The following is a 14,005-nucleotide window of genomic DNA, read 5'->3' on the forward strand; positions in this document are numbered from 1 at the left end:
ACAGAAAACAACAACAACAACAGACTGACCAGTCCCGACGCAGCCCTCCTCGGGAAGAGCGTTGCAGACGAGGTTGACCGCGGGCAGGAGGGCGGAGACCGGGACCCAGTCCATCCCGGCCAGTTTAAGCACCGGCTCCGCGCAGGACGAGATGGTCTCACGGCACACCGAGCGGCACGGCAGTCTGTGGAACAGAGATTAACAGATGTAAGTTGGGCAGGAGGGCGGAGACCGGGAGCCAGTCCATCCCGACCAGTTTAAGCACCGGCTCCGCGCAGGACGAGACGGTCTCACGGCACACCGAGCCGCACGGCAGTCTGTGGAACAGAGATTAACAGATGTAAGTTGGGCAGGAGGGCGGAGACCGGGACCCAGTCCATCCCGACCAGTTTAAGCACCGGCTCCGCACAGGATGAGATCGTCTCACGGCACACCGAGCCGCACGGCAGTCTAAGGAGGGGAAATACATAACTTAATTTTTTATTTTGTATTATTAGAAGTGCAACAGTGCAATACACGTGAGACACAGGCAGCTATTGTTGGTGTCGTGACCCACATACATAATGTACTTGATTCTTACACCTAGGTGAAGTGAGGAAAGTCGCGGAAAGTGCCTTTTTCCCAAGGGCACAAGATCGGTGGCGTCAGGGCCGCTGGATTCTGGGCCGAAAACTCCGCCACACTACCTAACAATTGTCAAACAACCAAATTCATAGTTCCTGCGTAAAACCTAGGTAAAAAATCACAGAGGCACAGAAGACCAGCTTCAAACCACCTTTGTCCTGTCGCTTATAAATTAAGTCAGATCAAATGACATACAAATAAAACGAAATTGTTGTTTCCGTAACCGACATGAGTAAATCCTCCGGAGACCTACAGATCCAAACCACCACTGTACAGTCGCTAATAAATTAAATCAGATCAAATGAAGTGAACACAATTGCTGTTTCTGTAACCGACATTCTAATTAAATGAAATAAGATGAACAAAATCGCTGTTTCCGTGTGTTCAGTTTTTTTATGAAATGAAAGAAAAAGAAGCAATCATTGTTCACTTATGCCTGCGAACGATTGATTGATCATTGTTTCCGTGACTGACCTGAGCTCCTCAGAGCGGCAGTCCTGGTACATGAGGGAACACAGGATGGAGTCCAGGTACGGGGAGCACTCCGACAGCTGCAGCAGGTCCAGCACTGTGAAGACAACCGGCGCGACCGTCAGGACCAGCCCCTGGTCAGGCAGGCCCAGCGCGGTCGGGAACCTGGCGTGGCGATACGGGAGTGCAGAACAGCGGGGGAACCGGATAGGCTCACAGTCTGAAACATACACAACATACCATTAAAGATCAGTATATGCACTAATATGTGCTGCCGTTAGGGGGCGCCCCTGCACTAGGTGGCCCAGCGCGTTGGGGAACCTGGCGTGGCGATACGGGAGGGCAGAACATCGGGGGAACCGGATGGGCTCACAGTCTGAAACATTGCAGAACACCATGTTAAAGATTGGGGCATGCACTAATATATGCTGCCGTTAGGAGGTGCCCCTACACAGCGCGTTTGGGAACCTGGCATGGCGGTACGGTAGGGCCGAACATCGGGGGAACAAGATGGGCTCACAGTCTGAAATAATGCAGAACACCATGTTAAACAATGATACATGCACTTATATGTGCTGCCGTTAGGGGGCGCCCCTGCACTAGGAGGCCCAGCGTGTTGGGGAACCTGAAGTGGTGGTACGGGAAGGCCGAGCAACGGGGGAACCGGATGGGCTCACAGTCTGAAACATACACGACATAACGTTAAAGGTCAGTATATGCACTAATATGTGCTGCCGTTAGGGGGCGCCCCTGCACTAGGAGGCCCAGCGCGGTCGGGAACCTGGCGTGGCGGTACGGCAGGGCAAAACATCGGGGGAACCGGATTGGCTCACAGTCTGAAACATACACGACATAACGTTAAAGGTCAGTATATGCACTAATATGTGCTGCCGTTAGGGGGCGTCACTGCACTAGAGGGCCAAGCGCGTTCGGGAACCTGGCGTGGCGGTACGGCAGTGCCGAACAGCGGGGAAACCGGATGGGCTCATAGTCTGAAATATTACAGGACATCATGTCAAAACATCGTAGATGCACTAATTTGTGCTGCCGTTAGGGGGCGCCCCTAAGGGGAACCAGATGGGCTCAGAGTCTGACATATACAAAACAACACATCAGAGAAGATTGGTACATGCACTAATATGTGCTGCCGTCAGGGAGCGCCCCTGCGCAAGGAGACCCAGCGTGCTGTGAACCATTTAAGTCAAGCCCATAGCACTTTCAGAAAATTAGACCCCAAACTTTTAAATTCTGCAGCAATTAGGTTCAAAGCCGCTAGGGGGCCTATCATCGAACTTGACTTTTGTTTTCCCGACCTCTACCTACCAAATATCATGAACATCCATTGACAGCTTCTTGAGTTCTGCTGTTTACATACACATATACATACACACCACATCCACGCCATAATGGCAAACCCGAAAATTTAATCCTTTGGCGAAGGTAATGCATCATAAAGACGGTACCTGTCTTGTTGCGTCTGTTGGCCAGCGCACGCGCGGTCTCGTTGTATGGGGACGAGCACCTCCCCTGGTGAGCGTCTGGGAACGAGTTGCAGTCAAACGGCCAGGTTTGGCCCATGCTGGCCATCGTGGGCTCGCAGGCCTCCCGTACCTCATGGCAAAACGACTTGCACGGGGGGATCTGTGAGAAAAGTATCATATAATTAAGTTCATACCGCCCGCCCTCTCTGTTGAGTGATTAATATTTTTGTAAGATAATAAGACTTATTCCTGTAAGAAAAACTTTTTTTCCCAAATTGATGTACAGTATTGAAAAGGAAATCCCATCGGAAAGGCGTTGTGTTGATGAGTGCAAGGAAGTCTATACCACGGGCCGTCTCTATTGAGTGATTTTGTAACAAATTCACAAGCTAATTAAAAGATTTATTTTTGTATGAAGATCTTTTTTTCCAAATTGACGCACAGAATTGAGAGTTAAACCAGCTGGAAATGAGTTATAACGTCATAAATTATGGTCAAAAAGTCTATACCACCCACCGTCTCTATCAATTCACATTTGTAACGAGTTGGCAAGGTAAGAAAATTTAGTTTTATTTAGAGCGTTTGAAAGAGAAACCCACCGCGGCAGTGTTGTGGCAGTTGGGCACCATGGCGGCGCAGACAGCGAAGCCGATCTCGGGGTGACAGCCGGAGTTGATCAGCTGGGCGGTGTCGTTCAAGGTCACGGGGTCGGCCAGCAGCTCGGCCTGCGACCCGTGCCCCAGCAGGTTGGGAAACCCCGTGCTGTTGTACGGCACGAGGGTCCGGCAGGTGGCGTGGTGGATCGGTTCGCACGGAGCTGAAATCAAGATGTTTAACAAGAAAATATTTTTAAACTTTTACTACTTAAGAAGTATCTCCCAAGCATTGTTTTAGTCTGTCCGTCTGTTTGTGTGTCCGTGCGCTTTTCTTTGACATTCCGGCACATTCCGCATTAGATGAGCAAAAAGAAGACGTTTTATCATTGGTCGAAGGTGAATTCTTGTTGGTAGAAGTCAATCTTAAGACGCAATTTAACTGTAGTTTTCAATATGACTGACGGAGGACGCCATAAGCTGCCAGATTTGATCCACTGCTTGCTGTCATGATAATGTCATTTCCGATCGAACAACCAACCAACCAACCAACCAACCAACCAACCAACCAACCAACCAACCAACCAACCAACCAACCAACCAACCAAACAAAAAAACGAACAAACAGTACTGACCAGGGCGAGTACAGTTGCGTTCCGGAAGTGCGTCACAGAAAAGCGTGAGCCAGTGCTGCATGTCCCCCAGTACCGGCCCTGCACACGTTCTGATGACGTTACGGCAAAACGAACGACACGGCATTCTGTGGGTACAAAAAGATAAGTATGAGTCTATATTGGGGATTGTAATTTGTAAATCATTATCCTCTACAACTTTAGTGTGAGAGGAACAAGAATGTTGACGAATATGAATCCAAGTCGGACCACAAGATACTACTACTATGAACAATCGCATCATAAGTCTGTAAGAATATATAACGTTGGGTAACATAAATTCGCGGGGTACTTAAATTCGCGATTTTTCGAAAACGGGGTATTTAGGGATATGTGCTAGATGCAACATCAGTAATACCGCTAGAAATGCAAACTTGACAGACTAACGTATTCAGAACACTGGCTGAAAAGCTTTGATAACCATGCATTAGAAGTAGGCGACGTCAAAAACTCTCCGTCCCTTATTGACAGAATCCGGGGGCTTCGTGGGAGAATCACACTGCACGGTTGTTCGCTGGTTTATAAGACAAGTGTCACATCTCCTGCCTGCTAAACACAATTATTTACAAGACAACTTATTATAATCTCTTTTGCTAACCTGCAACTGGATTCTAAGTGTGATCAATCATCAAAACTCCTCTTTGTTGCTACAACCTACGGCACGTGTATTTTCCCGCCGCCATATTATTAGCCAGAATCCTGTCGTCAAGCAGACGACAAAGGTTTGTGAGGAACACTTTTTTGTCTTTTGTGTGATAGTGGACTGAAGACGATATTTTCCTCAAAGTTTGCTCATAGCACAACAAGGAACACATGGACATAGTAGTATAACCATTGCTACGGCATCCAGCTAACTTTCCATGAATAATGTACACGTTGCCATGACGGTGTGGATCGACTTTGAGTGACGTTCTACCAAGGACTTGGTTCTACCGACTCAACAAACGGGATGTTACTGAAGGCCTGATGTGTGCGGTACGGCCGTTTTTTCGTGTATTTTTTTACTTGGACACGTCTATATCCATAGCACTCTCCTCAAGCCAAGGATGGAACGAATAGCTGCTGTATAAAATGTAATTAGCGGTAAGATATTCAAGACGAATCTCCTCTCCCGAAATAATGTTCACACCTGTCCGACAACACCGTCATTGTGCGTGCAGCGGACGGTAGTTTCAAGTTGAAATATTATGGTGTCAGCACGACTAGAGACAAAATCTACCATATATATGATTAGTGCAAAGATAGTACATGATACTGACAGAATAATAGAAAAAAAGGATGGTTTATGGTTCTGCTAGATTGATTTCAGTCAACCATTATCGGAAAAATGGCGAATTTATGTTACCCAACGTTAGACGTTTGTTGATAAGGGTGAAAAAAATCCCAGTACATATCGTGTCTTGATACATTTACCTGATCACAAACGCATCCCCCCTACACTCACAACACACACACGCACACACACACACACGCACACACACACAGACATATATATATATATATATACACACACACATACACACTCACAGAAACGTACCTCATCCCTTCAGGTGTGCACCGCGGGAACATGAGAGAGCACAGGAAGGTGTCCAGGTGGGGGCACCTGGTGACCATGTCCAGCGCCGTGAAGACGGCAGGTGCCACCGCCAGCGCCAGGTCCTGGTCGGGCAGCCCGAGGGGGTTCGGGAAACGGGTCTGGGCGTAGGGCAGAACCGAGCTGCAGCGGTCGTACAGGATGGGCGCGCATTCTGAAATAGAGAATGATAGAGATCAAACTACCAAAATCTCCAGGTGCCATAGTCCGTCCGAATTAGAAGATACATGTAATAGTATCAAATAAGAATTTTTTTAAAACGTCCAGTGCGAGGATTTATATATAACTCTGATCGACGTTTGAATCTATCGGATGGAGATGAATCCTACTAATTGGATGACAACAGGTGCCATTCTACAATAGTTCACGATGAGACTGGATTTTAACATTTTGATTAAGCGTTGACACAACCAACACTTGTAGTCATGAATGTGTCCCTTTTTAAGCTGGGTTATTTACCTCTAACTGCCGCTTAAGCAAGACTAATGAATATGCCTTGTCATTACCGTATTTGGTAACAACAGGTGCCCATGGTACGTGTTTGTACAACATCACAATTAACTCCGCCCAGCCAACCGTCCTTAACATCGCCTCTTCATCATCCCAGCAGTAAGCCGTTAGGATGACAGGGGATTGCTGAAAATTCTTCCTGCTTCCAGGGTCGTGTTTTAATAACAATCTCCTCAATGATTTCCATCATATTAACAGAATGAAGACCTTTATTGTACATCTAACACTGGACCAGTATTAGACTATGCTGAAGATGTGGATTATCATAATGACCTTGCTGGGATTGCCGGCTGAGCTCCCAGCTTTCAGGGTCGGGTTTTGATAGCATCTACACAATCATTTCCATCATGTTAATACTGGACTCGTATCAGCTATGCTGAAGCGCAACCCGATCACAATGAATGTGTTGGGACCGCTTTCTGTACTTTTACGGACGTAAGTTAATAACAACAACTCATTGTTTTCCATCATGTTAAAACTGAAGTCGTATTAGACTATACTGAAGCAATCGTAGTGATTGTGCTTGGATTGACACTCTGAGCTTCAAGGGTCGTGTTTTAATAACAATCTACTCAATCATTTCCATCATGTTAACACTGGAATCGTCTTAGACTCTGCTGAAGAAGTAGCTTATTATAATGACCTTGCTGGGATTGTCGGTTAAGCTCCCAGCTTTCAGTGTCGTGGTTTAATAACATCTACTCAATAGACCGATCCTGTCGAACACCATATCGAACGTTTAGAACCCCGTGTTCTTTTTTGACGGAGGTGTTCGAAATAGAACGTTTAGAACCCATGTTCTTTTTTGACGGAGGTGTTCGAAATAGAACAGGGGGCGTGGCTTCGACCGTCTCGACCCTGGAATCGTATTAGACTCTGCTGAAGAAGTAGCTGATTACAATGAACGTGATGGGATTGCCAACCGTTGTTAGCACCTCTCCTTTATCCGAGCAGCTGTAAGGCGTCAGGATAATCTGGGATCGCCAGATGAGCTTCTTGCTCCCAGGGACGTTTTGAATAGCTAATATTTTCCACCATATTAACAGTGGACTCGTGCTAGACTGTGCTGTCATAGCAGATAATGCCGATGAAGGTTAGACATCCAGGTAATAAGACATACATAAGACATACATAAGACATACATAAGACATACATAAGACATACATAAGACATACATAAGACATAAATAAGACATACATAAGATATACAAGATAACAGTTACTCCACTAAGCAGCCGGATAGAGTTGTAAACTGCCAAAGCAGCTTATCATAATGACTGTGCTAGGAATGAGCTAACAATAATCTTAACACTATATATAGACTTGTGTTAGACCATGTCGAAACAACAGATTGCTATGATGACTGTGCTGGGATTGCCGACTGTCCTATTTGTTCCAATGACGTTTTAGTCAAAAGTTTATTGCAACTTCTTGCCCGCAGTCTTATTGCAAATACATTAAACACGAAAAGAACGGACAGTGAAAATGATTTTCTATGACTCTAGTTTAACTACTGACACTAAATTATAACCTATTAGGTTTCACTTCTTTTTCCGAGACAGTGGAAGATGAATGATCCCATTTCTGTAATGTGTGGGTTTTGTGAAGCTAATAATAGCTACTCATTATCTTACACCAAATTAACAATGGACTAGGATGAGACTACATGCTGAAAGTACAGCTGGCTAAGATGCCTGTGCTAAGATTGTACGGCTAAGATTCCTGCTTCCAATGTCGTTTTATTATCAACTACTCTACATTTTCACCATTCTATAAATGGAATCGTATTAGAATATACTGAAGCAGAAGCTGATTATAATGGCTGAATACGTATTACATGTTTAAAGAGGTATTGCTACGTCGCCAGCTTATATTTCTGTGTAAAAATCGACTGCGTTTTATACACATCTTTTCCTCAAACCTCCTTCAAGTTTGCTCCTTTGTCAGACACAACTGTTAACACTGTCAGAATCGACATGTTACTTTTAGTTCGTTCTAAAACAACAAGATGGGCAATTAAACCAATAACTGCATACGACTTAAAATGAACGAGACAGTCTGACACGAATTCAGTGAACACCAATACAGAAAACAAAGGCACTAATTAGCCAAGAAGTACAGCAAATGAGAATATAATTACACAATGTCCCTGGGTAGATTGCTTATCTCAGCAAAAGTACTTTCTTTACAGTGTATTGTCTTTTTGATTGGTTTCCTTACGAATGTAGAATGGTTCAATGAATCAACGGGAGGGTAGTTTTGGCCTGACGTTCCAACTAGGCTTCTGGTATGTATGTACATGTATTCATTCACCTATTCACACGTCTTGTCAAACATTTTGTTTTTCATAATGTACAAGTGACGGCGGGAATATAAGTTGAGTACAACTTGAGTCCGCCGTCACTTCGTCTATGTCACTTTATTTGTATTATTTGATGTTTTCTTTGAATAATAAAAAAAAAACTTAATAAATGTCATCCACAAATTGCATTTCCTCCCACGCTACGTATATTGGGTGCCATGATCACCTTATCTAATTAATTGTAATTACTTGTTATTATGGAAAATCTACATGTGACATGTTACAGGTAACGTTACGCAAGGCACTACCAGAAAATAAACAATAAACAACATCACTTTACTACGTGTGTTTCGTAATGTCCTGATCACATCCGTCGTACGACGGACTTACGACAACAAATTGAGAACATTCTTGTGACAGTGGTGGAGTCATCGTACACAAATTCAGCTGTCAAAACCAGGTTATCGTAAATCGTTGTCAACAGTAACTTCTCTCACAGTCTCGCTAAAAACCGTACGAAACCAAAACAAACAGTCGTATGGAGATGTGACAATACCCGTACAGACGCCATTGTCACATCATCAGCACCTGGCGGCGTACCTGTACGTAACAGGTGATACCAGCGCGCTGAGCCCCGGCGGCTTCGGGCCCAACCCTCCCAACCCCCGACCAACTCACCTCCGACTCTCGGCGGTTCTCTCTGCGGGCCCTTCTCCCCCAAACTGCCTCTCAACAGCGTTAGAACACTGATAATCCACAGGAAAATACTTGTCGCCCCAGCCGACATGTTGGCTGGATCGTCAGTAAAATCTCAAACACTAGGAACTGATCATGCGTCACAGATAACCGGTAGAACATCTAAATCTATCAGACGAGCTGTAGGATGCAGGGGTGTGGCGTTGGGAATTATCATTCTAATGAGCTCATCGCTTGGTAACGAGGCGCAAACGTCACAGCAAAGGTGTCTTCGTGATGCGGCCTGAGGTCAATAAACCGATCTCATAGCCCAACCCGTCTCCGTCAAGACGTAGAAACGGAAAATAGAAACATACAAATGCAAATATTTGACGGACATACGGCCACTGTCATTGGACGAACCAAGGAGGTTAAAATAGGAATTTAACCTCCTTGGACGAACCGATGATTGTCATGCTGCCATTGATGGCACTTCTGATTGTGACGGACAGTCAGGATCGGTCTATTTATGGTTCTTTACAAAAGATAATTGACGTGACATTTTGTATGTCTGATAGCTGAATGTTCCGTAAGGCGCCGATCTCTTTAGTCGTGCGATGTCCGTACGATCGATCGCAAACTCAAGACATTCTTGGGATTGTCGTGCGTACGTCGTACAGAATATAGCTGTCTTTCTACCGGAAAAGTTGTCTTAGCTAGATTCTTGTCAGTTGGTCCTGTTACAGCCTGACTGAATATTCTGTAACATTAAAATCGTACGACGACCTATGACGATGGTGACCGCGACGTAGGATATTTCAGGTCCATCCACACAAGACCGCTTTGACGGACATGAGTATCAAAGTCAAAATAAAAAATAAAATATAAACATGAACCAAAATTAAGAAAAAAATATGGTGCCCAAATAGAACAAAGCAGATTTGACAAAAATGATTTGATAATCCAACAAATCCATCATGATTGTCAACATATAGCTAATTGTCCTCATTTGCAAAGCTAAAGATGCGCCCGAGAGGTCGTTCTAATACTAGTCGCCTCAGGCTGGCTAGACGATTAACATGGCATCTCGTACGTACATCCAGTAGTCGCCATGGCTATGTGGTCTGGTAGCGAAATACAACACTCAAGCTTTAAATTTGCAAGACTCTTGAATTCGAAAAGGTTTATCCTAGTGAAATATAGGTATAGAGCATTGACGACGTATTGTCAGAGAAATAAAGTTGACGATTAGTCGAAAGAAGATAGATTTGTTTCTCGGTCTCAAAACTGGGTCATGTTGTCTTGTATAAGCGTCATCGGTAACCAAGCAACGAGTCGAGGGTAATCTAGGGGTCAAAATGTCGTCTCTCATTTTGTGAAAGAAATAATAATCTTATCGACTGAGACGCTTGTATGGTCCTCAGCAATCTACTGAATGAATAGTAAAAACAAAAAACAGGAATACCTGAACACGAATACAGAATTGTGGGATAAGATGGGATCCCTACAAATATACTCTTACATATGTAATAATCTAATAATCTCTCTACATTTTGTCCTAAAGATCGAACGTATGGTTTTATCTGTACAAATTGATAATTTGTTCGTTTTGATGATGGATACTTTGAAAACTGGGCCAACTTCTAATACATCTATATAATGACCTCTGTATGTTCTACAAAAATTATATATGGATATGATCTACTTTAGTATTCCGAACAAAAGAATAATTTTTCCGTCTTGAGGGATAATTTTCGTGCCAACGTAGGGCCGAAAACTGGGCCGCATTATCCTGTGTTTTATCCGTGACCTGGCAACATTGTCTGTCCAGTAACGGGCTAATCTGGCCAAGAAAAGTGTGAAAATAAGACCTCCACCGCCCACAGGTGTTTGTATTGTGTCCTATTTGCGGCTGATTGCCTCCTCTCTCTGTATGGAGCCAGACGCATGGCTGAACAGATGTCTCCAAGCGTAGGCACGACATGGGCTTGCTTTATCTACCCATTTCGCTTATTCTGTAGGTACATCTAATGTAGTAAGTTTCCTAACTGGGTAAATTAGACGCCAAAGATGAAACAAACGTTAACGGATTGATAAGTGGCGAAGTAAAGTGTGAGGGAGTGTCTGTCATAACCAGCAGGTGTTTGAATTGTGCTCTATTTACGGCTGACCGTCTTTTCTCTTCGCAGTCAGAGGCGTGAATGGAGCGGATGTGTCTAAAGCAGCTGATGTTTTCAGATCTCCAAGCGTATGAGCGACATGGGTTGCTGTTTTTTTTACCTCTTTCACTTGGTCTGTAAGAATATCTGATGAAGTAAGTTTTCTAATTGGATAGAATAGACAACAAAAACACAACAGACTGGTTGATATGGCCAAGACAAGTGAGGAGAAGCCTGTCAAACCCCCCAGGTGGTTGTGTTGTGTTCTATTCACGGCTGATTGCCCTCTCTCTTTGCGACAGGAAGCCGAACGAGCTTAGATTAACAAGGCTTAAAAGCGCGGGTGTCTACAACAGCTGATAAGTTTGAGATCTCCAGGCAGACGGACGGTCTGCCGTTTTTTGTACATGATCACCTCGATGCTCAAGTTGCCAATTCTTTATTGTTTTTTCGCACCATTGTGAGGGGGGGGGTTATGCTACACTGATCACACTAAGGCAGTGGCCTGAACCCCCTTCAAGCGAGGAGTCTTGCCTACTTTTGCACATAGCTATATGTTCAGATGTCTTGGTCCGTTTTTGTTCACGCCTTTCGCTCATTTTGTAGGTATAACGTTATCTGATGTAGTAAGTTTCCTGACTGGACGAAATAGACGACACGAATAAGCCAGGCGCACTAAACAGTGGCAAGCATGCTAAAGATCTACCGGTCAACATGCCCCATTTTACTCATTAGAACCGGTTTGGCCACATTTGCCAAATCGACCGGAAGACACGGTCTGGGGGTTATCTGGGGGATTTTTAGGGGTTTTGGAGATACTAGTACCTTTAAGTAGCCTTAGCTACATTGGACGTTGTCATGTGTTGCGCAACAAGTCATACATTGAACATTTGTGGCAAAATGGAACGGAAATTCTCGCGATGTGTATCACTCCGTGGCTCCTAACAACGCGGTTGCTAAGGACGCATTCCATCGAAAAAGTGAGAGCAGAAGACCGATTTCAGATATAAATAATTACATGGGATTGAGGGGCTTGAATCTGGAGGAGCCTGAGATTAATTAGCAAGACACTCGAAAGAGATTAAAACAATGGAGAAACGAAGGATTAGAGGAAATGTTGGCAAAGTATTCCCCATACCCGGATCTCAGCGTCGACAGGGCTACTTTGATTGCGAGGAATGATGTAATGTCTAAGACAGAAGAATGTTTTTCTTGGGCCTTTAAGACGCCGGCAGGTGTGAAACGTCTTGGGGCACACAGGTCACTATGTACAAGGGTCACTGTGTCCCTGTTATGAAACAATTAAGAAGCTTCAAAGGTCATTGAACTCGAGTCGATAGATTTTCACTTTTACTCACGGATCACAAAGCCAGGGGTTCGATTCCCGACCACCTGTTGGATGTCTGAACGCGGCAATGCAAGCTTCTGGTGCGGGTGATGCCTTTTATGGGAGTTTCGCCAAAAAAGCAATTACTCAAACAACTGGATATGATTTTGGAAACGGTCAGACGTTTCAAGTAGCATCCACTACTTTTCGTCAGTGACTGTGAGCAAGATCAGTTGAACAGCAGGTTTATAACCACGAACTATGAATTGATATGCAAATAAGGAGAAGACAAATTTTTAGATAGTCCAGTATGGGAGTTTGTTGGCAAAGATAAACTTTTTACGTTAGCTGATGGATCATAAAGTCGCGGGTTCGATTTACCGACCACCTGATGGATTCAGAACGCGACAATGCAAGCTTCTGGTGGCCTTAATAGCCCTTAAAAGAGATATTTCCAACCATTGCTGCGTTTAGAAGTCCATCGGGTTGTTGGGTTTCGAACCCTTGACTTTGTGATCCATCAGCTAAAATGAAGAAAAAAACATCTTCGCCAAACAGCCGCCTATAAAAGGCATCACCCCTATCAGAAGCTTGCATTGCCGTGTTAGAAAATCCAACAGGTGGTCAGGAATCGAACCCTTGACTTTGTGATCCATCAGCTAAAATGAAACAAAACAAAAACATATTCGCCAAACAGCCGCCCGTAAAAGGCATCACCCCTATCAGGAGCTTGCATTGCCGTGTTAAAAAATCCAACAGGTGGTCGGGAATCGAACCCTTGACTTTGTGATCCATCAGCTAAAATAAAAAAAAAACACATCTTCGCCAAACAGCCGCCCATAAAAGGCATCACCCCTATCAGAAGCTTGCATTGCCGTGTTAAAAAATCTAACAGGTGGTCGGGAATAGAACCGGTGGCTTTGTGAGTCATTAGCAAAAGGGAAAAAGCTATCGACGAGGATGGGATTCGAACCCACGCGTGCAGAGCACAATGGATTAGCAGTCCATCACCTTAACCACTCGGCCACCTCGTCTGGGTAAATGATTAAGACTCTGTCTCTCCTGTATGTGTACAGATTCACAATACAACAATGGAGAGCAGACAACTGTGACGACATGACAATTGTGTTCTCAAAGAAAAGGGCTTTTGTTTAAGAATCCTTGCAGAACTACCATCAGATAGAATGACATTAGTCTTTCATCGCTTTCTTTGTACAATGTTCTCTCATATTTCTACTAACTTAAGTTTTTTTCTCTCTCTTTTATAGTTCTTTTTCTACTCTGAAGGCAGGATGATGTAATCGCATGCTGATGTTGTCTACCCTGGTAACGCTAACAGCAGCCCTGTGCGTGCGACAGTGGCCGGGGCTGAGCGGGCACGGAAACACCTTTCATACAATGTAAGCTACCTTCTGCTGACAGTGGCGAGGTATGTGTGAGCACGGAAAGCTGTTTGATCAATTCTCTTTTGTTCGTACATCAGCCAGAAATGATGGGGTGTCGGCAGGTGACACGTCCCCCCGAGCGGACGTGCGTTTGGAGCTTGTTTTTCTCGCTCTTCCCGTTAACGTTTATGTCAAGATAACTCGCCTAACAACC

The 14,005-nt window shown here is 44.4% G+C and overlaps 1 protein-coding gene and 1 non-coding gene across 2 annotated transcripts; both read right to left on the minus strand.

Moving 5' to 3' along the window:
- Nucleotides 1–682: 682 nt before the first annotated feature.
- On the minus strand, nucleotides 683–9,032 carry LOC136425207 (uncharacterized). Its single transcript, XM_066414003.1, has 9 exons — nucleotides 8,924–9,032; nucleotides 5,378–5,588; nucleotides 3,805–3,929; nucleotides 3,176–3,393; nucleotides 2,559–2,736; nucleotides 2,016–2,087; nucleotides 1,656–1,775; nucleotides 1,099–1,315; nucleotides 683–686 (listed from the first exon to the last, which is right to left on the minus strand). The coding sequence occupies exons 1-9, from the start codon at nucleotides 9,030–9,032 to the stop codon at nucleotides 683–685; spliced, it is 1,254 nt and encodes a 417-aa protein (XP_066270100.1).
- A 4,326-nt stretch (nucleotides 9,033–13,358) lies between these two features.
- Nucleotides 13,359–13,440, minus strand: Trnas-gcu (transfer RNA serine (anticodon GCU)). Its single transcript has one exon. It is a non-coding gene; the product is annotated as a tRNA-Ser (tRNA).
- Nucleotides 13,441–14,005: the final 565 nt, after the last annotated feature.

The sequence above is a fragment of the Branchiostoma lanceolatum genome, chromosome 19 (assembly GCF_035083965.1).
Source record: "Branchiostoma lanceolatum isolate klBraLanc5 chromosome 19, klBraLanc5.hap2, whole genome shotgun sequence".
NCBI lineage: Eukaryota > Metazoa > Chordata > Leptocardii > Amphioxiformes > Branchiostomatidae > Branchiostoma > Branchiostoma lanceolatum.